The sequence below is a fragment of the Hippopotamus amphibius genome, chromosome 14, assembly GCF_030028045.1.
Source record: "Hippopotamus amphibius kiboko isolate mHipAmp2 chromosome 14, mHipAmp2.hap2, whole genome shotgun sequence".
Lineage (NCBI taxonomy): Eukaryota > Metazoa > Chordata > Mammalia > Artiodactyla > Hippopotamidae > Hippopotamus > Hippopotamus amphibius.
In genome coordinates this window covers 80268608-80292393 of record NC_080199.1, presented here as the reverse complement: position 1 = coordinate 80292393, position 23786 = coordinate 80268608, and the positions used below count along the sequence as shown (strand labels likewise).

Genomic DNA, 23786 nt, shown 5'->3' with positions numbered 1-23786 from the left:
GATTGATGTGCTCACAGGTTACCGTATCCACATGTCCTAACACTTTGCTGCGATTCACAGACCAGGAGGCAGTTCTGCTTAAAGAAGACCTCTGCAGACGCCAGTGAATACTATGAAAAGCACGTGGAAGAGCTGAAGAAACAAGGGTTTCTCCTAAGAGAACATTTTACACCAGAAGCAACCCAGTTAGCATCTGAGAAACTGCAAGCAGTGAGATTGATTTCTATGTGTTATTTTGTGTTATTGATTAAATATATTTAATAGAAATTTTTCTTCGTAGCAAATGAAAAGCTGGCAGGAGGTGAGAATGGGACTTGAGAACAGGGAAGGTGGGCCCTCAGAGAGGCCTGGCAGCCACGTGGGTACGGACCGCAAACTTAGGGCTTATTTCAGCCACCAGCCTCCCCGCTTTCAAGAGGTTTCGTTGTAACTCAGGCCGGGAGTGAGGGTCCTCAACCCTTAATGCCACGTAGCCTCTGATGCCACCGGCCTGCCTAAAGCTTACCCGGTGAAGAAAAAGGCAGGAGGGAAAATAACATGGGGGCAGAAAAGAAGAGGAAGAGGAGGAGAGAAGAGGATGGGGGAGGGGGAAACGGGCTGGGAGGCCCCCGGGTTAACAGTCACTCTCCTGGGCCATCGTCACTGGTTCTTCTCACACCTCAGCTCATCTCAGTTTTAAGTAAACCCACTTGTGAACCCTTTGTGTTGGTGTTTCTTTGTTATTCTGTGGCTGCAGTTGCTTTTGGAGGAGGTGATAAACTCAGGCGCTCTGAGCCCAGAGGTGAGCAGTCTGGTGGAGATGCTGTGGGCGGAAGCTCTTGGCCGCCTGGAGCACACGCTGCTCAGGCCTGTGCACGGGATGAGCCTCAATGACGTAAGTCCCGGGTCCTTGAAGCTGACCCTGAGGGGCAGACCCACTCCCCGGGTGCTCCTGAAAGGCTTCCACCTCATCTGAGCGCAGGTGCAGCGGCTTCTGACTGTTCCTCCTCCTCACCCTGGAGAAAGGGACACCAAGGGCACTGCGGGGAGACGCGCTTCCAAGGGAACTGGGATCCCTGGCTGTGGGGTGGTGGCCTCAGGAGCTGGGCGGATGCTCCTAGGCCAGCAGTTTTGTGGCAGCCCTGGTCCTCAGGGAGAGGCTCAGACCCCAGCCTGCTTCAGAGTGACCCCTTGTGCCTTCGACCGTCCCAGGGAAAGGCAGGCGCGCCTGCAGCCCCCAGAAAGCTCTTCTTAATTGTGTGCCATTGAAGGAGCGGGTGAGGAAGGTATTCCCAGGGGTATAGCTCGTGCAGCTGCACCATCACGTTGAAATAATACAGGCACCCTCTGTGGAGTTAAAGAGATTCATTTCCTGGAGAAAAAGGTTTCCTGGGGTCAAGTCCAAAAGCACTTGTGTAATTAGAGACGTGTTCCGGTGGGTTTTATCCCTACTCTGATCGACACCTTTTTGAACTTCTTGTGTGAAAAGCGTGTCTTCCTCTCTGTGGATGCAGATGTAGGTACAGACACGCTGATATTCAGGACCCTTTGGTTCTTTCCTCTAGTTAAGCCGAGCCCAGTTTCGGAAATGAGATGCATCTTCAACATCACCTTTGTTTCAGGACAGTGTTCGGTAGAGAACGAACAGTTGTGTTGTATCTAACAACCATTTTAGGTATTTTTATGCATGTTACTTCACTTTTTCTAGATTATCAAGATTAAGTTTTAATAATCATGTCATCTTCTGTTTCAAGGTGAGCAAGGCAGAGGGAATTCTCCTCCTAGTAAAGGAAGCGCTGAGAAATGGAGAGACAGAGGAACAAGTGCAGGCGATGATGAGTGAGTTCTGCAGGCTAATACCGCACAGAGCCGCCCGGGCCGAGAAGATCAGCCTGAGACTGCTGGCGAAGGAGGAGGACCTCTGCCAGGTGAGCCTCTGCACACGGAACTCAGTTTACAGTGTGTTGGGGGAGGGAGGGGTCTTCTCACATCTGATGACTGAGTTTAACACTGGATCACGGAAGCTGCCTCTAGAGTTTGCTCGATAACAGACCGTTGAGCCGTTTTGGAATGATTTGGGTCCTGGCAGAAGTTATCTGAACCATGCTCGCAAACGAGCCTGTGCTGGAAGAGTGTGCAGAGGCAAGTGTTTAGAACTGTTGTGCTGCAAAATGATTTTCCAGATCCGGAGATGACTTAGGGTTCTTTACAGAAAGAGGCAGAGAGCTGCTCCTGACCGAACAAGGAGGAGACTCATCACCCTGCAGGACGAGGAGTCCAGCTGTGGGGTGGCCGTGGGTTCACCCACTTAGAGGCGGCGTGATCATCAGGGCCTGGCGCCTCCCACCTCGTGCTTCCTGCAGGGACAGCCCCCCCCCCGCCCCCCGCTGCCAGCTCCCCACCAGCTTACAGCATCCCACCTGGGGTCTCTAGGAGGGAGCCCCCGGCAGGCTCTTACTTCTTTTATTTTTTTTATATAATTATTTTTAATTAAAGTTTAGTTCATTTACAATATTGTGTTAGTTTCAGGTGTACAGCAAAGGGACTCGGTTTTATATACACATACATACACTTTTTCAGATTCTTTTCCGTTATAGGTTATTATAAGATATTGAATATACTTCCCCGTCTGTACAGTAAATCCTTGTTTTTTTTCTTTTATATATAGTGGTGTGTATCTGTTAATCCCAAACTCCTAATTTATCCCTCCCCCCCTCTTCTTTGGTAACTATAAGTTTGTTTTCTGTTTGTGAGTCTGTTTCTGTTTTGGAAATAAGTTCATTTTTATTATTTTTTAGACTCCACATATATGTAGTATCATATAAGTCTTTCTCTGTCTGACTTGCTTCACTCAGTATGATAACCTCTAGGTCCATCCATGTTGCTGCAAATGGCATTATTCCGTGCTTTTTAATGGCTGAGTAGTATTCCATTGTGTGCATGTGTATGTACCACACATATATGTACACACACACATATATACACCACATCTTCTTTATCCATTCCTCTGCCGATAGACGTGTAGGTTTCTGCCACGTCCTGGCTACTGTAAGACTCTATCTCTTTGGCCAGAAGTGAGTCACGTGTGCACTCCTAAGCCAGTCACGGCTGAGGAGGATAGAATTACTGATACTGCTTGGAGGTGGGCTGTCTCCCTCCAGCTGTGGGGGAAGGAGCTGCTCAGTTCAGAGAGGATGCAGGAAGGCAGACATGGTGCCCACCTCGCCTGGGGTCAGGCCAGCACCCTCTCTGGCTGTGGGCTACCGCATCTGAGCATGAAGGGTGTGAGACAGAATAACAGAGCCGTGACCTCTAGTCTTCAGAGGAGTTTGCAGGTGTTAAATTCTGCATGTTTGGGGGAAATTATAGTTTCCCACAGATTCCCAGAGTCTGTGATCCAAAATAAGTGAAGACCCAACAAAGGAGAGGAACCAGCGAATGGGATGAGGAAGGACCTTCCAAGTGTAGAATCCCGTGATCTTCCGAATATTCAGCATAACCTCAGTGGCTGGTTTAGCTACTGAGAGGCCCATCCAAATGCTTTTAACTTAGATTTTATATTTTTAATAGGTAATACATCTTCATGATTCAAAAGTCAAAATTATATTTAAAAGGTATCCTCAGAGCAACCTCTGTTCCTCCCTGTCCCCGCACCCTCTTCCAACTCCTCCACCCCAGTATGTAACCATTTTTGTTAGTTTCTTGTTTGTCTTTGCACCATTTCTTTATGCAAACATGAGTATGAACAAATATAGTCCTCCCCCTCTTACGTAAAAAGTCGTGTACTCTCTTTGCTGTTCTGCACCCATTTTCCTCACCTAACATACCGTGAACATAGAGATCACCCTCATTCTGGTCCCCCGTGGGATGTGCCTTGGTGGACATCCCCTCCTGCCAGACGTGGTGGTTGTTTCTGGATTTTGCTACTGTGAACAGTGGCGCAGGGAGTAGATACTCTGTACATTTGGTGTTTCATACTTGCACAGGGTATCTGTGAGATGCGACCCAGAAGTGGAAGTACAGGCTGAAAGAATAAGTGTGTCTGTAGTTGGGGTAGATTTTGTCTGCCTCCCTGAGCGTTGTTCTGTGCTGAGGGTTTCTACTTCCTATCCTCTCACCAACAGTGTCTTTGCCAAACCTGTAGACTTCACCGAGTACGATGAGAGCCAGCCTTTCAGTGTAGTGAGTCTGAGCACCTTTCCCGATGTTTTAGGGATGTTTGTTTCTTCTTCTGTGAACTGTTTATTCATGTGCTTTGCCTCTTTTTCTCTTGGGTCTTGGTATTTTTATTCGCGACTTTTAGGAACTCTGTAAGTTAAGGAGCTTAGTCTGTGATATGAAATACAAATATTTTCTGCAGTTTATTTGGGTTTTTTCTTTGCTTATGGTGTTTGTTGTTGGTAGTGGTGGTGGTTGGCTTGTTCTGGTTTACCATATAGAATTTTTTACTTTTATGTGGAAACTGCACCAATCTTTTGTTTTACGGCTGCTGGATTTGAATTATAGTTGAAAGGCCCTCCGCACACTAGTGGCTGCAGAACAGCTGAGGCCCTCCTCTGCATCTCTTTAGCCTCAAAAATGCTGAAAGCAATACATCCCCATATTAAATGGGGGCCCTGTTCCCTCGTCCGAGCTCTGTGACCTGCGGAAGGGATACTTGGTTTCCCTCCCAGGGAAGACGCGCGTCCTAGTCATCTTTGTATCCTTCAAACCTAACACAATGCACACAGGCAGTGCTTAGTGGATTCTTGTTAAGGAGGCTGGACTTGAAGTCTGGTGACCTGAGTTCCTGTTTGCTCACTACCTCTTCTTGTTGTGGGGGCTTCTCACAGCCTTGCTTTCCTCATTTTCACGGTGAGGATAATGTGATCTAATAAGGCGAATGGCGTGTGCGGATTAAAGGAATAGTGTACCTGGAAACGCTTGATGAACAATTGTGTCTACCCTGACATGCACTGTTACTGTGCACTGTGCTGTCTCTGAGGCAACTGTGTCAACTTTAATACACCACTCATAGCCCAGGCAGTGACTGATGAAAAGCTTTGGGGGAGAAAAGCTTATTTATCCTGTCATTTTGAGAAAGTACAATGTGATATAAATATTTTGATAAGTGGTAATTCTAACATGTATGAATCATTTCTATCTACAGCTAATCAGAGACATGCTTAATGTCTGTGAAACTAATTTGTCCAAACCCAACACACCATCTCTTGCCAAATATCGAGCTTTGAGATGCAAAATTGAGCACGTTGAACCGAACACTGAAGAGTTTCTCAGAGTTAGAGAAGAGGTGTTGCAGAATAATCACAGGTAAGCGGAAAGGAAGTAGGTGAGGGTCTGCGCTTGTGTGACGCTGCTTACGCCTCAGTGTTTAACCCTCATTGTCAAGGTCATTAGGGTGTGGCGACCAATACTCACTCCTGTGCTGTTATCGGGCTTGGAGCTGTGTTTTGTGCTTAAACGCTCCCCTCTCTCCCAGTCCATTTCAAGTTTACCTAACCTTGCTCAGAATTAAATTTTAAAAATTTAGATGAGAGAGTATTGGATTTTGTTCTCAAATACAGTGTTTGAGTTCTGACAGGTATTGCACAGGAAAATCCACTCAAGATTTTAAAAAGCAGAACACGTATGTGGCCGCTTCTAAACTGGCCACGCCATGGCAGGAAAACAGGTGAAACCCTGGAAGACACACCAGGAGACATGGTGCTGCTAAGCGGGGGTCTTGTCAGTCTCCTCACGGGCCATCTGCGCCCCTCTTTCTTGTGCTGAGGTGCCTTCTGCACGTCAGCCCAGGCAGCGGCAGCAGTACAGCAAAAGCAGGTGGCACAGCTGCTCAGACAGGCCCTTGCTGGGCCAGGACCTTATGGAATCACTGGGCTGAGTCTGGACAGCTTCTAGGTTCAGAAACTGGCTTCCACTGGTCTGCTCATTGGGGCCACTGTCGCAGCCCTCTGCCCAGTCTTCCTCACCCTGGGGCCAGCTTCCCTTCATCAACCCCTACACTCCTAAGCGCTGGCAGTGAACTTCCTGCAGGAGCCAGTTGTTAAATGTTTAGGAATTTTGAGAACTGACTGTTAAACCGTTAGTAATTTGATATCAGCTATGGTGGGAGGATCAGCAAATGCCGCAGATCAGGGTCACGTGTGGGTTTTGCTGTGTTTTTTGTTTTGTTTTGTTTTTAATTTGGCTGTGTCAGGTCTTAGCTGTGGCGTGCGGGCTTCGTTGCCCCACGACGTGTGGGGCCTTAGTTCCCAACCAGGGATCAGACCTGTGTCCCCTGCTTTGGAAGGTGGATTGTTAACCACTGGACCGCCAGGGTCATCCCTGCTGTTGTTTTGAGAGCTGGTTTTCCGGCACCTGCCAGAGCCATATCCAGCCACAGCTCCCTTACGGACCAAGTCAGACCTTTCTGAAATTATGCTCTGCCTTCCTTGGTCAGTCGTCCTCAAATTCCATTCCCAATATGAATTCACACCCACTGAAATGGCTTTTTTTAATGGAAAATTATGTGTTGATGAGTATGTGGAGAAATTGGAACCCTGATACGTTGCTTGTAGAAATGTGAAATGGTGTACCGCGGTTTGGCAGCTCCTCAACAAGCTAAACACAGAACGACCGTATGCCCGGCAGCTCCACTCCTAGGTATGTACCCAAAAGAGCTGAAAACAGGTGCTCAGGTACTCGTGCCTGAATGTTCATGGCAGCACCACTCACAAAAGCCAGATGGTGGAAACGACCCAAACATCCACCAGTGGGTGAATGGGTTAACAAGATATGGTACATCCGTGTAATGGGAGGGTGTTCGCCCACGGAAAGACGGGAAGTACTGATACATGCTACAGCACGGGTGGACCTGGAAAACCTCCTGCTGAGTGAAAGAAGTCAGACACAAAAGGCCACATATCGCATGATGCCATTTCTATGAAATACCTAGAATAGATAAGGCAGCTGCATGGAGACCGGAAGCGGATGGCCTGCTGTGGGGAGGGAGGAATGGACCTGACCGCTGCAGTGTGTGGGCGTCCTTCGGGTGGTGAAGTGTTTTGGAACTGGGTCAAGGTGGTGGTTGCACAATATTTTGAATGCACCAAATACCACTGAACTGTGTACTTCAAAGCAGTGAATTTTATGTTACGCAAATTTCACCTCAATTTTTAAAAAGTCCATTCCTGCAGATTTCTTCCAGATTTTGTTTCTGTATATAACGTAATTATTTCTATTTCTTTTGATTTGACTTTATTGAAGTATTATTGATTTACTATGCTGTGTTAGTTTCAGGTATGCAGCAATGTGATTCAGTTATAGAATCTTTTTCAGGTTCTTTTCCATTATAGGTTATTACAAGACATTGGAAATAGTTCCCTGTGCTATACAGTATGTCCTTGTTGTTTATCTGTTTTATACATAGTAGTGTATCTGTTAATCCGAAATCCTTAATTTTTCCCTCCCTACCCCTTTTCCCTTTGGTAACCATAAGTTTGTTTTTTATGTCTGTGAGTAAATGTCTGTTTGTAAATAAGTTCATTTGTATCATTTTTGAAGATTCCCTATATAAGTGATATCATAGGGTACTTGTCTTTCTCAGTCTGACTTACTTCTCTTAGCATAATAATCTCTAGGTCCGTCCATGTTGCTACAAATGGCATTATTTCATTTTTTATGGCTGAGTAATATTCCATTGTATACCACATCTTTTTTTCTTTTAGAAAGCGTTTTATTGAGATATAATTGACATACAATAGATTGCTTATATTTAAAGTGTACAATTTGATTTTTTTTATTAGCCTTCTATTTTATACATATTAGTGTATATACGTCAATCCCAATCTCCCAATTCATTCCTCACCACCCCCCCACTTTCCACCCTTGGTGTCCATACTTCTATTCTCTACATCTGTGTCTCTGTTTCTGCTTTGCAAACCAGTTCATCTGTACCGTTTTTCTAGATTCCACATATATGTGTTAATATACGATATTAGTTTTTCTCTTTCTGACTCACTCACTCTGTATGACAGACTCTAGGGCTATCCATGTCTCTACAAATGTCCCAATTTCATTCCTTTTTATGGCTGAGTAATATTCCATTGTATATATGTGCCACATCTTCTTTATCCATTCATCTGTGGATGGACATTTAGATTGCTGCCATGTCTTGACTGTTGTAAATAGTGCTGCAATGAACATTGGGGTGCGTGTGTCTTTTCGAATTAGAGTTTTCTCCAGATATATGACCAGGAGTGGGATTGCTGGATCATATGGTAGCTCTATTGTTAGTTTTTTAAGGAACCGCCATAGTGGCTGCAGCAATTTACATTCCCACCAACAATGTAGGAGGGCTCCCTTCTCATACCCTCTCCAGCATTTATTATTTGTAGACTTTTTAATGATGGCCATTCTGACTCGTGTGAGGTGATACCTCCTTGTGGTTTTGGTTTGCATTTCCCTGATGATTAGTGATGTTGAGCATCTTTTCATGTGCCTGTTGGCCATCTGCATGTCTTCTTTGGAGGAATGTCTGTCTAGGTCTTCTGCCCATTTGTTAATTGGGTTGTTTGTTTTCTTGATGTTGAGCTGCATGAGCTCTTTGTATATTTTGGAAATTAATACCTTGTCGATCGCATCATTTGCAAATATTTTCTCCTAGTCCGCGGATTGTCTTTTTGCTTTGATTTTGGTTTCCTTTGCTGTGCAAAAGCTTTTAAGTTAACTAGGTCCCATTTGTTCACTTTAGGTTTTATTTCCATTACTCTAGGAGACAGATCTAAAAAAATTTTTGCTGTGATTTATGTCAAAGAGCATTCTGCCTATGTTTTCCTCTAGGAGTTTTATAGTGTCCAGTCTTACATTTAAGTCTTTAATCCGTTTTGAGTTTATTTTTGTTTGTGGTGTCAGGGAGTGTTCTAATCTCACTGTTTTACTCATAGCTTTCCCAGCGCCACTTACGGAAGAGACTGTCTTTTCTCCATAGTATATTCTTGCCTCCTTTATCGTAGATTAATTGACCAAAGTGTGGGGGTTTATTTCTGGGCTCTGTGTCGTTCTGTTGATTTATGTCTGTTTTTGTACCAGTACCGTATTGTCTTGCTTACTGTAGCTTTGTAGTAATAGTGTGAAGTCAGGAAGCCTGATTCCTCCAGCTCCGTTCTTTCTCAGGATCGTTTTGGCTGGTTTGACTCTGACCCTACCCTAGGTGTCTGAGGAGGCTAGTAGCAGTGCAGGCAGAGTCAGGCGGGGAGTCACCAGCTTTCTCCAGGGATTAAAAGGGAAGGAACAGCTGCGTCTTCAGGCCCTGGGGAGGGAGCAGCAACCATCTAACGTAACCCCAGAAAGCCCTGGAGATCTCACGCCCAAGTATTAAAGAATTCATATATCAAAAGTGGGCCTCTCCCTTGGGAGAGAGTCTCCTGCTGTGACAAATGAGATTTCCTCCATTTGATTTCACTAACAATGACTTTTTGATATTAATTTTTTTCTAGTTATAAAATTCATGTTCTTTTCTAAAAGTTTAGAAAATATGTGAAAACATAAGAAAATTAAAGAGCACCAAAAATCACACCACCCAGTGATGACCCAGAGATAGTATAACCGCCGTTAGCATTTTGGGGTAGAGCATTTCCCCAGCTGAACTACTGATGCTTCTCTGCACCCAGAGGTGTGCTGGTAAGCCAGATCTCTGAAATAGAATTTGGGATCAGTGAAACCTTTGCCGATGTGCTCAGCGGGCTCTGGTAACCGTCCACGCCCCACAGCCCAGTCCCCCAGCAGCCGCTCCCAGTCTGTTCCCACACTTCCCGCCTTCTTCACCCCCAGAGCCGTCGTCCATTCTCTCTCCCTCCGCCCTGCACCCTCGTGCTGTCAGCTCCAGCTCCAGCTCCAGTTCTCACTCCTGGCTCCATGCCACGGCCTCTGCTGCCGCCTTTGGTGAGACCACGCCACTGCGGCAGCAGCCTTCCTGAAGTTCTTTCCATCTGCCCGTCCTTTTAACTTCCCCAAAACAACCACTTAAATCTTAGCAGATGTATTATGCCACGTCCAATAAATGTTATCTCCAAAGAGAGGCCTTTCTTGGCCACCCTGTCTCTGAGCTGGCTGGCTTGCCCAGTAGCGAGTAGTGTGGAAGATCAGGTGTTTGTTACCTTCTTGACATTTGACTCTCTTATCAGAATGTAAGCTCCACAAGGCTGAGACCATGTTACTTTATTTCCAGTGCTGGTAGAATACTCGGCACAGACTGTGTTTGTTGAATGAGTGTGTGAATGTTGAATGAAGGAACTTATTCAATTCATTTTATGACATATGGAATCACATTTTGCATAATGTTTTATAACCTACTTTTAACACATATTTTACTATAAGTTTTGCTTTATATCCTTATCTGCTTTTAAGAGTGTGATTTTTTAATGGCTGCATAGTATTTCCAAGAAATGTTGCATTGTGACTCACTGAATCACTTCTCTAATAATGGACATTTGGGTCATTGTGGGTTTTCTGCTGCTAATAACAATTTTTTATTTTTCTTTCAATTATGTAATCTCAAGGTTTTCTCCTAATTCTTACAGTAAGAGTCCAGTGGACATCTTGCAGATATTCAGAATTGGCAGAGTGAGTGAAACCACAGAGTTCCTGAGCCACCTTGGCAACGTGAAGTCCTTGCTGCATGGGTCCCCTGTGCAGAGCTTTGTAGGAATCCTGTCCCGGTAAGAGCATGCCTTTATTTTCCAAATTTTTAGCCTCACAAATGTGAAGTGTTTTACTTTTTTTTTCTGTAGTACATAGATCTATTCCATTAAAATCAGCTAGCTTATTGAATTCCAGAGAAAATTGCACACTTTAAATTATAATTGTGTGTAATTTAAGTTATATATTGATTATTATATATATTTTAAAGTGTATCGCGTGGATATGAATTGCTTCTTGAAGACAGTATCATGTGAATAGGGGGATCCTCTATTTCCTGACTCTTCTATGTGTATCTAATCTATGGATAGTCCAGAAACATAGCTTCAAAACATAGCTCTAATTTTCTGTTTGCTTTGAATAGCATTTAATATTGTGGCTGAAACTGAAGTCACAAGGAGCAGGGGAAAACATGATTAAATCTGGATCCTTAGTCAAATACCTAAACAGAAGCTTAAAAAGAAACATAAAAGATCCATCTGGAAAAACTTTAACTGCTGTCGAAGGACCCGAGACGCACTAATCAGAAGGACACAGGTCTTCCTTGAATTAACCTGTACCTTTAGTGCTGTCACAATAAAAGTACCAATGAGGGGTTTTTCAAGAAACGAAAAGCTGATTCTACAGCACGTATTTTTTTTTAATTTGACTTGACCAGGATAATTCTGAAAAAGAAGGATAATGAGGGAGGAGTAACCAGACGTTAAAAACATGAAGCTTTACTGAGTAAAGCAGTGAGGTGCATAAATAGACGAGTCAACAGAATAAAAATCCACGAACAAATGCAAGAATGTAGGGCGCTTAGTGTATGATACAGGTAGCTTTCATCTCTGTGGAAGAAATATATTTTCTTCAGTGTCGTATATCGAGATAAATGGGTAACTGGAAAAAAATATAGAGCTGGGTCCTTGCCCCATTCCTCACACTTAAACTCCACGTGGAGCAAAGATTTAAAAATTTAAAATAAAACTGTAAAGTTAATCTTTGAATAAAAAGATTATTTTAAGTAGGACTACATCCCCAAAACCATTTTACAAAATTAATTCTATTTCATAATACAAACTCCAAACTGTAGATGTAATAAAAGGCAGATGTCTCCCTTCCCCCACCTTCTCAGAGATAAACGCGGTTTAGCTTTGATTGCAGAGAGTTCTGAGAAAGCCAGAAGTCCCCGGAACCTGCGGAAGAAACAGTCAGCCTTGGCTTAACGGCTGTTCTGCTGAGCCCTGTATGGGCTCAGCCCGAGGGGGGCCCTCCCCAGTGCAAAACGGCCCAGCCCGGCTAGTCCAGACAGTGACGAGAAAGCAGCCTTGGCTTGGTCCGTTTCAGTGGCACCTGGAATTCCTTTTGTGGGGCTGCTTTGAAATACATTTTTCTTTTCACTTCATGCTAATTATTTATTTATTGTCTTTGAGTTGGTGTATTTTTTCCAGCCTTATTGAGTTATGATTGACAAATAAAAATTGTATATGCTTAGGTTGTACAATGTGATTTTTTACAGTTGTACAATGTGATGATTTAATATATATACGCATTATGAAATGATATTTCCACAATCAAGTTAATTAAACATCCATCACCTCACAGGCTTACCTTTTTTTTCTTGTGGTGAGAAGACAAGATCTATTATCTTAGCAAACTTCCAGTATACAATATGGCATATTAACTCTAGGTACCTTGCTGTGTGTCACATCCCCAAGACTTACTTGTCTTATGACTAGAAGTTTGTAATCTTTGACCAACATCTCCCCCTTTAATTTCCCCCACCCCTGGAAACCACCATTCTACTCTCTGGTTTTATGAATTCAGCTCTTTTAAATAGGTTCCACATATGAGTGAAGTCATGCAGTATTTGTCTTTCTGTGTCTGGCTTATTTCACAGGGCAGAAGTCCTTAAGTAGCACTTGTCTCGGCCAGAATTATGAGGCTATAAAAAAGATTCCCTTTTTTTAGTAAATCGTTTTAATGTTCTTTTCTAGTGGGTTGCTTTTACCCAAAGTAGTTGAAGATCGTGGCGTGAAAAGAACAGACGTTGGAAATCTTGGGAGTGGAATATATTTCAGTGATTCACTCAGGTCAGTACCTTATTTCCTTAGTCATGTCACGCGCACCATCACCAAGGAGACGTTACTGAGTACTTGCTATGTGTTTTCCCGTCCTTCCTTGGTGAGGGATTTCTCACCAAGGACAGATAATGAAAGCAACCAGTGTTCTCAGTATATTGTAGAAGCCTGTCTTGTGGTGGATATTTGGGGAAATTGTATTTGAAATCATCTTAGTGATTTTATTATCCTAAGAGCTTTTACCTGTATTTACTCACTTCATCCTCACAACAGACCCCTGAGGTCGGCCTCTTGTCACCCCACATCACAGATGAGAACACTGAGGCACAGTGGGGCTGTCTTGCCAAAGGCCACACAGAGCTTTGTGTTCTCCACAGCCAGCAGCCGTGACTTCTCCAGCACATGACCTCTCTCCCAGACAGGGTACAGCTCATGTATGAACCCTCTGTGCCTGGAGTAAGATCTCATCTTCAGTATCCTTGTCAGCATCTAAGTCTGTCTTCATTGTGGCCACAGAGTATTGAACTTGCTAAGCACCAGGCTAAGTGCTTCAAGTGCATTGTCTGATAACCTCATGGTGGTATTGGGACATCATCTTATGAAAAGGAAACACTCATGGAGGTTAAGTAACTTGCATTAAGGTCACAGAGCTAAGAAAATGATGGATTCAGGCCCAGGACAGGATGATTACCTGGGATATTAAAGGAGTTCCTACAAATCAATAAGAAAAGGGGAACCCAGTAAGAAAATGGGCAAAAGATACACAGAGGAAACATGTATGGACACAATTGAAAAGATTAGTGGTCAGAACATGCAAATCAAACCAAAATGAGGTCATTTCACACCTATCGTATTGACAGAAAACAGCTTAACATCTTCAGGTGCTGACGAGTCTCTAGAGCAGTGTGAACTCTGAGACACTGTTGCTCAGAGTGTAAACGCATGAGCGCTCTTGGGAAGGTGTTGCCCGATGAGTAGAAGAGTAGAGGTGGTAGTGTGGCTCAGGGGTCGGCAGACGCCCCGTGAGCGGGAGGCAGGTTCTCCTTCCTGGCCGCGCACTGAGTCACCTGGGAGCTTTCCGATAGCGCTGGTGCCAGGTTCACCCCAGATCAGCTAGATCGGGATCTCGAGGGGCAAAGTCAGGTTCCCGGTAGTTTCACAGCTCTGTGGGTGACTGTAACACGCAGTCTAGGCTGAGAACCACCACCCTAGCAAATGCTAGCTTACGTGGACCAGTAGATGTACAGTGTGACTGAGAACACGGTGGGATTTGATGGGGGGATGGTGATACACCGGTGTGGTCCACATGGAGTCCTTCCCGTGTGCAGGTTAAACAAGTGCCCTCCAGCTGCACATGTCAAATGGATGAGCTTTAGGACCAGACCACGGAGCAAAAATTGCTGTGTGACTCTGTGTAATATTGTTACTGAGGGACACATACCCGTGAGTCAGTACTGTAAGAGAAAGAAAAGATGACATTCACTGAAGTCCAGACAATGATTAGGTGACCTCCGGTGGCAGGGGAGGTGGTGGCAACAGGGCTGCACGGACATATCTCTGGGGTTCTGCTTCCTGAACTGGGCAGCAGCTATGATGGCTGTGTGTGTTTTTGTTATTCTCAAGACTTAACATTTATGGAATAAATGCTTGTTCCTCTGTTCAATATATTTCAAAGTAAAAATTTTTATATGTTAAAATATTTTTCAAAAAGTAAATTGGCAGGACTTCCTAGATGGCGCAGTGGTTAAGAATCCACCTGCCAATGCAGGGGACACGTGTTCGAGCCCTGCTCCAGGAAGATCCCATATGTCGCAGAGCAACTAAACCCGCACACCACAACTATTGAGCCTGTGCTCTAGAGCTGGTGAGCCACAACTATTGAGCCCATGTGCCGCAACTATTGAAGCCCACGCACCTAGAGCCATGCTCCACAACAAGAGAAGCCACTACAATGAGGAGCCCACACACACAATGAAGAGTGGCCCCCACTCACATCAACTAGAGAAAGCCCATGTGCAGTAACAAAGACCCAATGCAGCCAATAAATTTCATTAATTAATTAATTTAAAAGTAAATTGGCAGTCCATTGAATTTAACCAAATTGAAGTCCTTGGTGACTATGGACAGGGGTTTCAGTGAGGAAGTACGAACAGACCAAACTGCAGTGGATGGAGGGCTGGTCCGCAAACAAGCCAGAGAGACAGCTGCTGATGGTGGGGCCAAGGGGAGGGGAGAGAGACAGGTGGGGCCGGGAGGCTGGTGGGGGAGTCATCGCCCCATGTTTGTGAACTGTCAGGGGCCACGGGAAACCTGTTATTACAAGCAGAAGCGCACGTCTTAGAGGGGTGTCCCCTACACAGTGCTCCCGAGGGCCCCCAGCCTGGGCTCCTGACACAAAAGTTGCTTTATGAAGGGTGCTGGTTCCTAAGAAAGTTAAATAGAATCTCTCGTTTGGGCGTCACATGAAATTTTGCTTTTCCACTTGGATCCAGAAGGCTTCATGAGAATGCAGCACCTTCTGCTCCTTGACCAGTTTTTTCTTACTTGGCATTTAACGTTCTTTCTGAGCTTTAGTGCCGAGAATTAATCTACTTTTTCTTACCAATCAGGTGGGTGTTTTCCTTCTCTTTCCTCACACTGTGTATTTTGGTAGCTGATAAAGAGCTGGGGGACAGTGCACTTCGTCTGTCAGTGCTGCCAAGCACAGCAGAAGAGCAGTATATGTGGATGTGACACAAATTCTAAATAAATAAGTGAATAATAAAGTTCTAAATGGAATCTTCAGAGATATTTCCATAACAGTAAAATTTGGAATATTCTACCAGCAAAGTCTTTTGAATTCTGTAAAATTCTATACCTATAAAATACTATTGCCACGTAACTGTGAAGTAAGGTAAGTATGTGCTTATTTCCTGTCACGTGCAGTACAAGCGTCAAGTACTCAGGCCCTGGACAGACAGACGGCACCAGGCTCCTGGTCGTCTGCGACGTGGCCCTTGGCAGGTGCGTGGACGTGTGTGAGAGAGACTTCTCCTTGACGGAAGCACCACCCGGGTGCGACAGCATCCACGGCGTGCGAGGAACAGACGCTGTCACCTCGGACTTTGAGGTATTTCTATCAAGAGACAGGTAGAGAGCCTCCTGTTTTTATTAAATATGTTTAAGTTTAAATAATTATTGTGTATCTACTGTCTGAATTCTACAGTTTCTAAATTAACATACATGAAATTCTGCTTTTATGAAAATGTTTGCCAGTAAAGGTTTTTTTTTCTTTCTTATTAATTTTGTTTTCTCTAGGATGATGAATTTGTTGTATATAAAACCAGTCAGGTTAAAATGAAATATATTATTAAATTTTGTATACCTGGAGATGAAATAAAGGACTTTCATCCTTGTGATACTATGGAATTAGAGGAATATAGACCTGAGTTTTCAAATTTTTCAACAGTTGAAGGTAAGACAGTTTTCTTGAACGCTGTTCTCTGTGATGTTCATAGGACTCAAACATTGTGTTTTCAGTGAAGTTCACATTCATGTTTGGTAACTATATTTATGACCTCGTATGTAAATACTTTATTTCCTTTTTTATTTTGTAAATATAAAAACCAGGGTGTTTGAGAGAGACCCATCTGCCTCAGGGCAGGCAGCGCTGCCACCACTGAACCAGTTTCAGGGGTTGAAGTGCAGAGGTGTAGTGAGGGTTGGTGACTAGACAGACGACGCAGCCTTAGAATCGGGACGCTTGCCCTGTAGCAGGCTGTGCAGTCGTGGCGGAATCTCGTGACCTTTCTGGGCTCGCGTCTCGCCCGTGGGAACGAGACCAACGTCTGCATCAGTGGAGGGACTCCAGAGTCGCCACGTGCGCTTGTGTGTCAGCAGAAAGACAAATATGTGAGAAGGTGACCACGGCTCAGAAAATCGTAAGCCCAAACTAGTGTAATTGATAGCATTTAAAAACACATTAACAACTGTGTAAAGCAATTATACTCCAATAAATAGCTGGGGGAAAAAAAGGAAGAAACGTACGACTTCATGTAGAAGAAGGTGACTCCTGTTTATTCTCTGGGAGTCATTAAATGAAATGTCTGATGAGAGTGTATTCACGTCTCTAGGCCCGGGTGCACCTTTGCTCCACTTGGTTGAGCAGTGAACATTCTCCATGTGCTGCGTGAGGACGTGGGCTCCTGGGATTGAAAGTCTGAGGGGCCTCCTGTTGTCTAGCTTCTTGGCACAGTCGACTGACCAGGGCGCACAGAAATCTAGCTTCATACTTAAGATACACTTACTTAGATGCTCTTAAGACCTGTCCGTACTTGCTGTATACGTTTAAACTCTGAATTTTCAAGACAATGCCTCAAAGTCAGTAGGTTGAAAAGGCAGCGTCCCTGTTGGAAATGTCCCCCACTTGGCCACGTGGGTTCACTTTTCGGAGTTGGCTGTTGAACATCATAAAATGCTATTTGTCCACTTTTCCTAAAATACAGCGTTTGAAGGGAAGGGGAATAAAGATCAGGATAACAAAAACGACGGTGGAGGGATGACTTTAAAAGCTAATATTAACGTTTCTAACATGCAGATCACCAGTTACCAGACAGCAGACCTTTCGGTGACATCAAGGCCGGTCTCCAGGACCCCTCTGGGAATTCAGTTCCTCTTGAGGATGTTCACATCAAGGGGAAAATAATAGACTTTGTAGCCCAGGTATGTTCTTTGTGGTTTTATGATACTTAAACTAAATGGATGTAAACCACACATGAGAACTGGATTACAGTTGCATGAACTAAACAAAACATGTGCGTTTCTAAGTGTGTTTACACATTGAGCACCCACTGCGCGCCCAGGACCGTTCTAGCCTCTAGGCTTACCGCAGGGAGTGCCGTGCAAGCCTTGCCCTCGCAGAGCAGGACTAGGCCGTAGGCACAGTAAGTAAATAAAATACGTCCTACCTTAGAGGGCGGCAGGTGCTGGAGAGGAAAACCACAGCAGAAGGGAGGGGCTTGAACTTATAAACAGGATGGCCAAGGAGGGCCTCCTGAGGAGGTGACATCTGAGGAGCAACGTGCAAGAGGGGGGCTGAGCCACGTGGATGCCCCCCGGGGCACCCATTCCAGGCGCAGGGAAGAGTGTGTGCAAAGGCCCTGAGGCAGGAGTGGGCCCACATGGTTGGGGGACACCAAAGAGCAGTTGTGGGGGTGGAGGGAGAGGCAGAGGGCAGCTCCCATCAGGGACAGGACACGCTGCCCTTCACTTGGAGTGAACCGGAAGCCTTTGGAAGGTGTTTGCCAAGGAGGGATGTGTGAGACCCGTGTTCTAACAGGACCACACAGGCCGCTGCGCTGAGAACGCTCCACAGGGAAGCTTCCTGGGAGCATGAGCTGCAGGAGAGAGGGGATCCGGGCGGCTGGAGTCTGGGTGTGACGCAGGCCTGGGAGGGAGCGGCTGCCCCAGACACGTTCTGAGTTGAGGAGGGCCGGCTCTATACCCCTCAGGGACCCGTCACTGGATGTGGCTGCCCCTGGGGAGGGCCGTGACCTCGGGCCAGGCCTGGGAGCACACCCAGCCTGCCAGGCAGGTGAGGCGGTCGGGTCTCCAGAGCGGGGAGGCAGGCCCGTCAGGCTGGCGTCGGGGGGTGGGGGGGCACGGAGGATGCCGCCTGAGCGCCCCCACGGATGGGCACGGAGGTGGGGGCGGCGAGAGGACTGTCGCGGCCCTGGGATGCGGCGTCCGCGGAGTCTCGAGTTCGGGAGGCGCAGACTCGGGTGGGGAGGCGGCAGCGTCAGGTCCTGGCTCAGCCAGGAGCCCACGGAGCCCCCGAGAGGGAGGCCGGGCGCAGGCGAGGGGGCCGGCGGGACACGCGGGGACACGGGAGCTGCGGGGGTGAACGGGGAGGGCTGCCTGCGGGTGGGCGCGCGGGCCAGGTGCAGATGCGCGCCCTGGTCCCCAGCAGCCGCCTTCCGGGGGGGAGGCGGGGAGGCTTGGGAGAGAACCGGGCGGAATGGAACAAGCTGAACAGACGTAGACTCGAGACATCACAGCCTGCGTGTGAGGACCCAGCAGAGGGTGTGCGACGCGTGTGTGTGCGCGTGTGTGTCTGTGGTGTGTGTGGGTGGGTGTTTCTTGTGCGCGCCTGTATGTGATGTGTGTGTCTGTGTGTGACGTGTGTGTGACGTTGTGCACGCGTGTGTGCCTGTGTGCTCACACCGCCCAGCGCGGGCGCAGTCCTCGCCCCTCGTGCGGGAGGCGCGTGGGGCCGCGGGTGAAGGGCCTGGTCCCGCAGGCCTGCTCCTGCCCCTCCCCCCCCCCCATATCCAGTCCGGGGTCCCAGGGGCCACGTGTGCTCCAGACCGGCGTGGGTGAGGGTCTCCTGTGCCCCCTGCTTGGATTAGCTTGCTCCGCTGGAGTGGCTCACAACTCAGAGAAATGTGTTAGTTCCTAGATCACCGGTTTAGTATGAGAGCACGTGACTCAGGACAGTCAGGAGAGGTGCACAGGGCGAGGTGCGGGGAGGGCCAGGAGCCCCCTCCAGGCGCCACGCTCCCCACGACGTCCCCACGTGGCTACCCACCTGGAGGCTCTCTGAACCCCTCCTTGAGGGTTTTACGGAGGCTCATGACATCCACGGGGTTGATTAAACTACAGGCCACTGGTGGCTGAGCTCAGTCTCCAGCCCCCTCCCGTCCCCTCCCCTCCCCTCCAAGGGTGGGGCTGAAAGTTCCAACCCTCTAACCCCCTTGGCAGCCGGCCCCCATCCTAGGTGTCTCCAAAAGCCACCTCAGTAACATAAGCTCGGGTGTCATTGAAAGGGTTGTTGAGAATATGGAAAGGCATCACATTGTACTTACCACTTGGGAAATTCCAAGGGTTTTAGGAGACTGGATGTTTCTTTATCAATCACAGTGTCACGGGGGAGATGCTGGAGGTGCATCCTCGGGCAGGTGGGAGGGCCGGGAGCAGAGGACAGCTGGAGGCTGTAGCTGGTGGCCAGGGGCACGTGCAGGTCACTGGTGGTAAAGCTTGGAACGTTGTCGATTTTCTCAAATCCAGCTCATTCTCTGAGATTCGGCCTCATCACTGTCTCCTAACTCTAAAGATTGCATTGAGCAACTGAGAAGCCCTCTTAGGAACACCTGGGTCCGGTGTTGCGTACTCCTGCCCCTGCAGAGGGAAAGCGGGCTCCTTGTAGTGATCACTCTACTAGGGAAAGCAGGTGTGGGCGTGCGGAAGAGCCTGCCACCCAGACACTGACCCCAGCGTGGGTGTATCTGAGCACTGCCCCCAGGCCCACGCTACCCATCCCTGCAGCCCGAGGCAGCTCGGGACGTCCAGCGTCAGCCTCTGGGAGGACCCAGGCGTGGGGTCCCGAGCTGCTCCACGGATGCTCATCTCTTCGGGGCCACTTAGAAGCTGTGACCACACGGCGGCCACTTCCTGTGGCTCAGGTCTCCACGCGCTGTGTTGGTTCTCCCCAGACTCCGTGGGGCGAGCACTCTGTTGTGCCCGTCGCTTGGATGAGGAAATGGACACTGGAGACACTAAACAGTGTGATAAAGACCGGTGTGAGCTGGGCCACCTGAGGCTCGCGTCCCGGCTCTTCACACTGAGCTGTCGTGCGACCACATGGACGGTACAGCAAAGCGTTGGGGGTTTGAAAGGCTCAGCTGGGAGTTCACATGCTTCCTGCTCTCGCTCTGCCACCTCGGGGAGGTTCCTTAGCTGGTTGTGCCGTGGTTTCCTCATGTGTAAGATGAGAAAATGAGGCCTGCCTGTCAGTGGGGGCTCTTCCGTGTGATGAACATGAGGCCCTGGTGCACACAAGCGCCGACACTGTTGCGGGAGGGGCGTGTATCCTCCGTGAGGCACTGTGGATTAGACACATTTGATATTTCAAACCCGATGAGGCTTTTTCGTGTGGAAGTTTGCCCTGCAAATAACTCATGGTCTAGCAGGGAATTTTCCACTCATTTGTGATTGGACAGCTGGCCTGTCGGTGGACCTGAGCGTCTACACAGGCCCGGCAGCAGGGACCGTGCCGGCTCATGGGCTACGCTGGACTTCTTAGGGTGAGTTTAATGTTTTCAGTTTAATAACTAAACTAAACTAAAATGGTGGTTTCATTTGAAGGAGGAAGATAAAGATGTCAAAAATGTGTGCAGTGTATTAGTTTCTAACTCCTAGTAAAAATCTTTGATCATCTTTACCTAAAATTTCTTCCCTTTTGGTGCCAGTGTGTCATCAGAGGGAGTGTCGCAGGTGGAGACCTGACCTCTGGGGCCTCGCACGCATGACAGTTTCCATTAAGAGTTGTTCCTGCAAATGTCATTCCACGTGGTTCCTTCAAATATACGGCTTTTCCTTCCTCGGGTCATTGTGTTTCAAACATACACAAACCACAGTCATGTGCCCATTGAGGCAAAATATGTTTTTCCCTTGGACGACAAGGCGGCCGTGTGTGGTTTCGAGGCTTTCATCAACGGGAAGCACGTGGTGGGAGAGGTAAGGCCCGGGGGGTCAGTTTCCTGCTCACCCAGGTGCTCCTTAGCTGAGCCCCCTTAGCCCCAGAGCCGAGTAGCAGCCTTCTCATGAAACAGGACGTTCTTGGAGGAGTCGAGCACTTGTACAGTCAGTCTCCACTTAGACATCCCTCCCCGACTAACCAGTCTCTGTTCCTGCCTGTTCAGCCTTCATGGCTCAGGGCCTTGTAAATTCTTTGCCTGGGCACTTCAACAAAGAGTGATTTCAATATCAAAAGTTTGAGAAACACATTGGAAAATCGGTGAAGCCCTTATATATTTTTGAACTGTGCTGTAAAATTCAAACTGAAGTGAAGGCCGTTGTAACTTTTAAAGAAAAATTTGTACCGAAAGAAATAGCAGTTGATCCATTCTGTGTTTATTCTAAGGATCAGCCCACAGTTGCAGTAATAACTCACACTCTGTCAAATTTAAGATAAACAATTTTTTATCTGTTCAGCATAACAAACTTTTTTTTTTCACTATTGATGCTGAAATATTTTGGTCTCAGCTTTTAAAGAGCATTCTCTTCAATTGGCCTTTTCTGATTCAAATTCTTATTAGGTAAGTACATTTTTATGATCACTTTATGTAAGTTTCCATTCATCTTACATGCTTAGTTTTCTGTTTTTGCCTAGGTTTTAATAAACATTGATGAAGTTTTCCTTATTAAAGCCTGAAATCACTGTTCGTATTATGACTGGTATAAAAATATCTTTTCCAGATTAAAGAGAAGGACACGGCCCAGCAAGAGTACCGGGCAGCAGTCAGGCAAGGCCATGGCGCGTACCTGATGGACCAGGAAGCACCCGTAAGGCTCGACCTGCGTCCATCTGTCCCACGTACTTGCTAGGAGGGGGAAGAGATGGAAATGGATTTGCAATATGAAACTCAGGCTAGGAACTGGAATAAGCTTTGCTGGTCTAGGCCCTGGAGTTTCATTGCTGTTAGGAGGGGAGGTCAGGCTGGTCAGACCCACTTGACTTGTTTAAATAAAGGAGGAATAGGTGCTAAGGTCACCAAACAGATCACTAGAGCCGTTTCTGTCATTGGGAACTGAGTTTCCCAGAAGTGACAACAAAAAGAAACCATTTGGGTGCATAATTTCCATCTTCTGGTGAAAGAGTTCTGTATGGACATTTTCCCCAGAACTAAGCTCACCTGGCAGGTTACCCAGCTTTCACCACAGCGTGTCTCAGGGAGGCATTTCTGCAGGGTCCGGAGTTAGGTCGAGGCCTGTCTTTGTGACGCATCACTCTAAAGGGGTCGAATGTGGAGAACCTGGAGGGAGGAGCCACAGGGCCACGTCCACCGATTTCTCTCCTTAGTTTTAAGATGTTTGAGTGTGTCTCTGGCAGGTCCTGGGCTGCGTGCAGTCTCTCCAGTGGAGATGCTTTAGTTGCTTTTAAAGGCAGGACTACGTGCTTCAGATACCACCTCTGAGGAGGACACATCGCCACAACATTGTGAAAATTTGATGTTTGGAGCAGGGAGTTATTAAAATTATTGTAGATTTAAGGGAAAAATCTAAGATATCCATCCATCTGCAGAATGGGAATAAGCAGGAAGAGGCCATCGTTCCACAGGTAACACCACTGCCCCTCGACTGAAGTGCATGTGTAAAAGCCTGTGCTTTATCTGAGTCACCACCAGACAGTGTGGGGCTGCGTGCTGAGTGCGCTGGTCTGCACGTTTCATCCTTGGTGCTAACACGCCACCCTAGAAGACTACCCACCTGTGGGTAATCTGGTCAGAACCACTGCCAGTCCAAGCCTTTGGATCTCCCAGAATGAATTTTGTCATCCAGTGACTATAATGTCCTCATATTAATATGTGATCTTAATAATGTAATATAATATACAAATATTATGTATTAGTTTATATTCATTCTTATACATTTAATATGTCCTATAAATATATATATATGTATATCTGTTGTCCTGTTACTTGGGAACATTATCCATATATAGCATATATGTAATATTATCTACAAGTTAATATAAAGTATGGTGACATACATTGTATGTTGTATATATGCAACGTTCCCAAGTATAGAAGAGTGTTATCACACATGGATATACACATATTTGTGTGTGTGTGCATCTGTGTGTATACACGTTTATGTAACTGTTCCCGGCTATCAGGAGACTAGCCAGTTGGCTGTAGACATCCAGGGGACTGAGTGTTGTGTAGAATCCTGAGATGACAGACATCATCACGTCAGAAACGAGGCTGAAGCTGCAGGGACAGGCCGCTCTGCACTGTGGGGAGCCCTGCGTCTTGTGTCCTCTCCCTCTGCTCCCTGGGGGCTCCGAGCTGACCGTGACCCCACTCTTCGTCCTGCCTTGTGTAACCTTCCCGAGTACTTGCTCCCATGATCGTGTCCTCTCACCTCTGTTGACAATCTCCCTCACCACATGCGTTTTCTTCTTGAAGAATTTCCACCCTAAAGCATCGGGTAGACGCTCCTGTCACCTCTGCTTCTGCTGCTGGTCCCCAGCCGGTGCCCCTCTGTCCTGTGACTCCTAGTGCGCTGTTTGTAAAAAAGGTAGAGGCC

At 46.8% G+C, this 23786-nt stretch overlaps 1 protein-coding gene across 23 annotated transcripts in view; it reads left to right on the top strand.

Moving 5' to 3' along the window:
- PARP4 (poly(ADP-ribose) polymerase family member 4) overlaps window positions 1-23786 on the top strand; it is a 105075-nt gene that overhangs the window by 20253 nt on the left and 61036 nt on the right. For 22 of the 23 annotated variants that reach the window (XM_057707097.1, XM_057707089.1, XM_057707094.1 and 19 more), the window contains 11 exons: window positions 61-210; window positions 737-874; window positions 1734-1907; window positions 5129-5289; window positions 10539-10676; window positions 12636-12731; window positions 15645-15828; window positions 16017-16173; window positions 17296-17422; window positions 21083-21212; window positions 21954-22040. In XM_057707097.1, the coding sequence (XP_057563080.1) occupies window positions 61-210; window positions 737-874; window positions 1734-1907; window positions 5129-5289; window positions 10539-10676; window positions 12636-12731; window positions 15645-15828; window positions 16017-16173; window positions 17296-17422; window positions 21083-21212; window positions 21954-22040 (1542 nt within the window). Of the gene's footprint in view, window positions 1-60; window positions 211-736; window positions 875-1733; window positions 1908-5128; window positions 5290-6536; window positions 6622-10538; window positions 10677-12635; window positions 12732-15644; window positions 15829-16016; window positions 16174-17295; window positions 17423-21082; window positions 21213-21953; window positions 22041-23786 lie in introns of those variants that run through there. The other variant, XM_057707102.1, reaches the window with a different exon arrangement.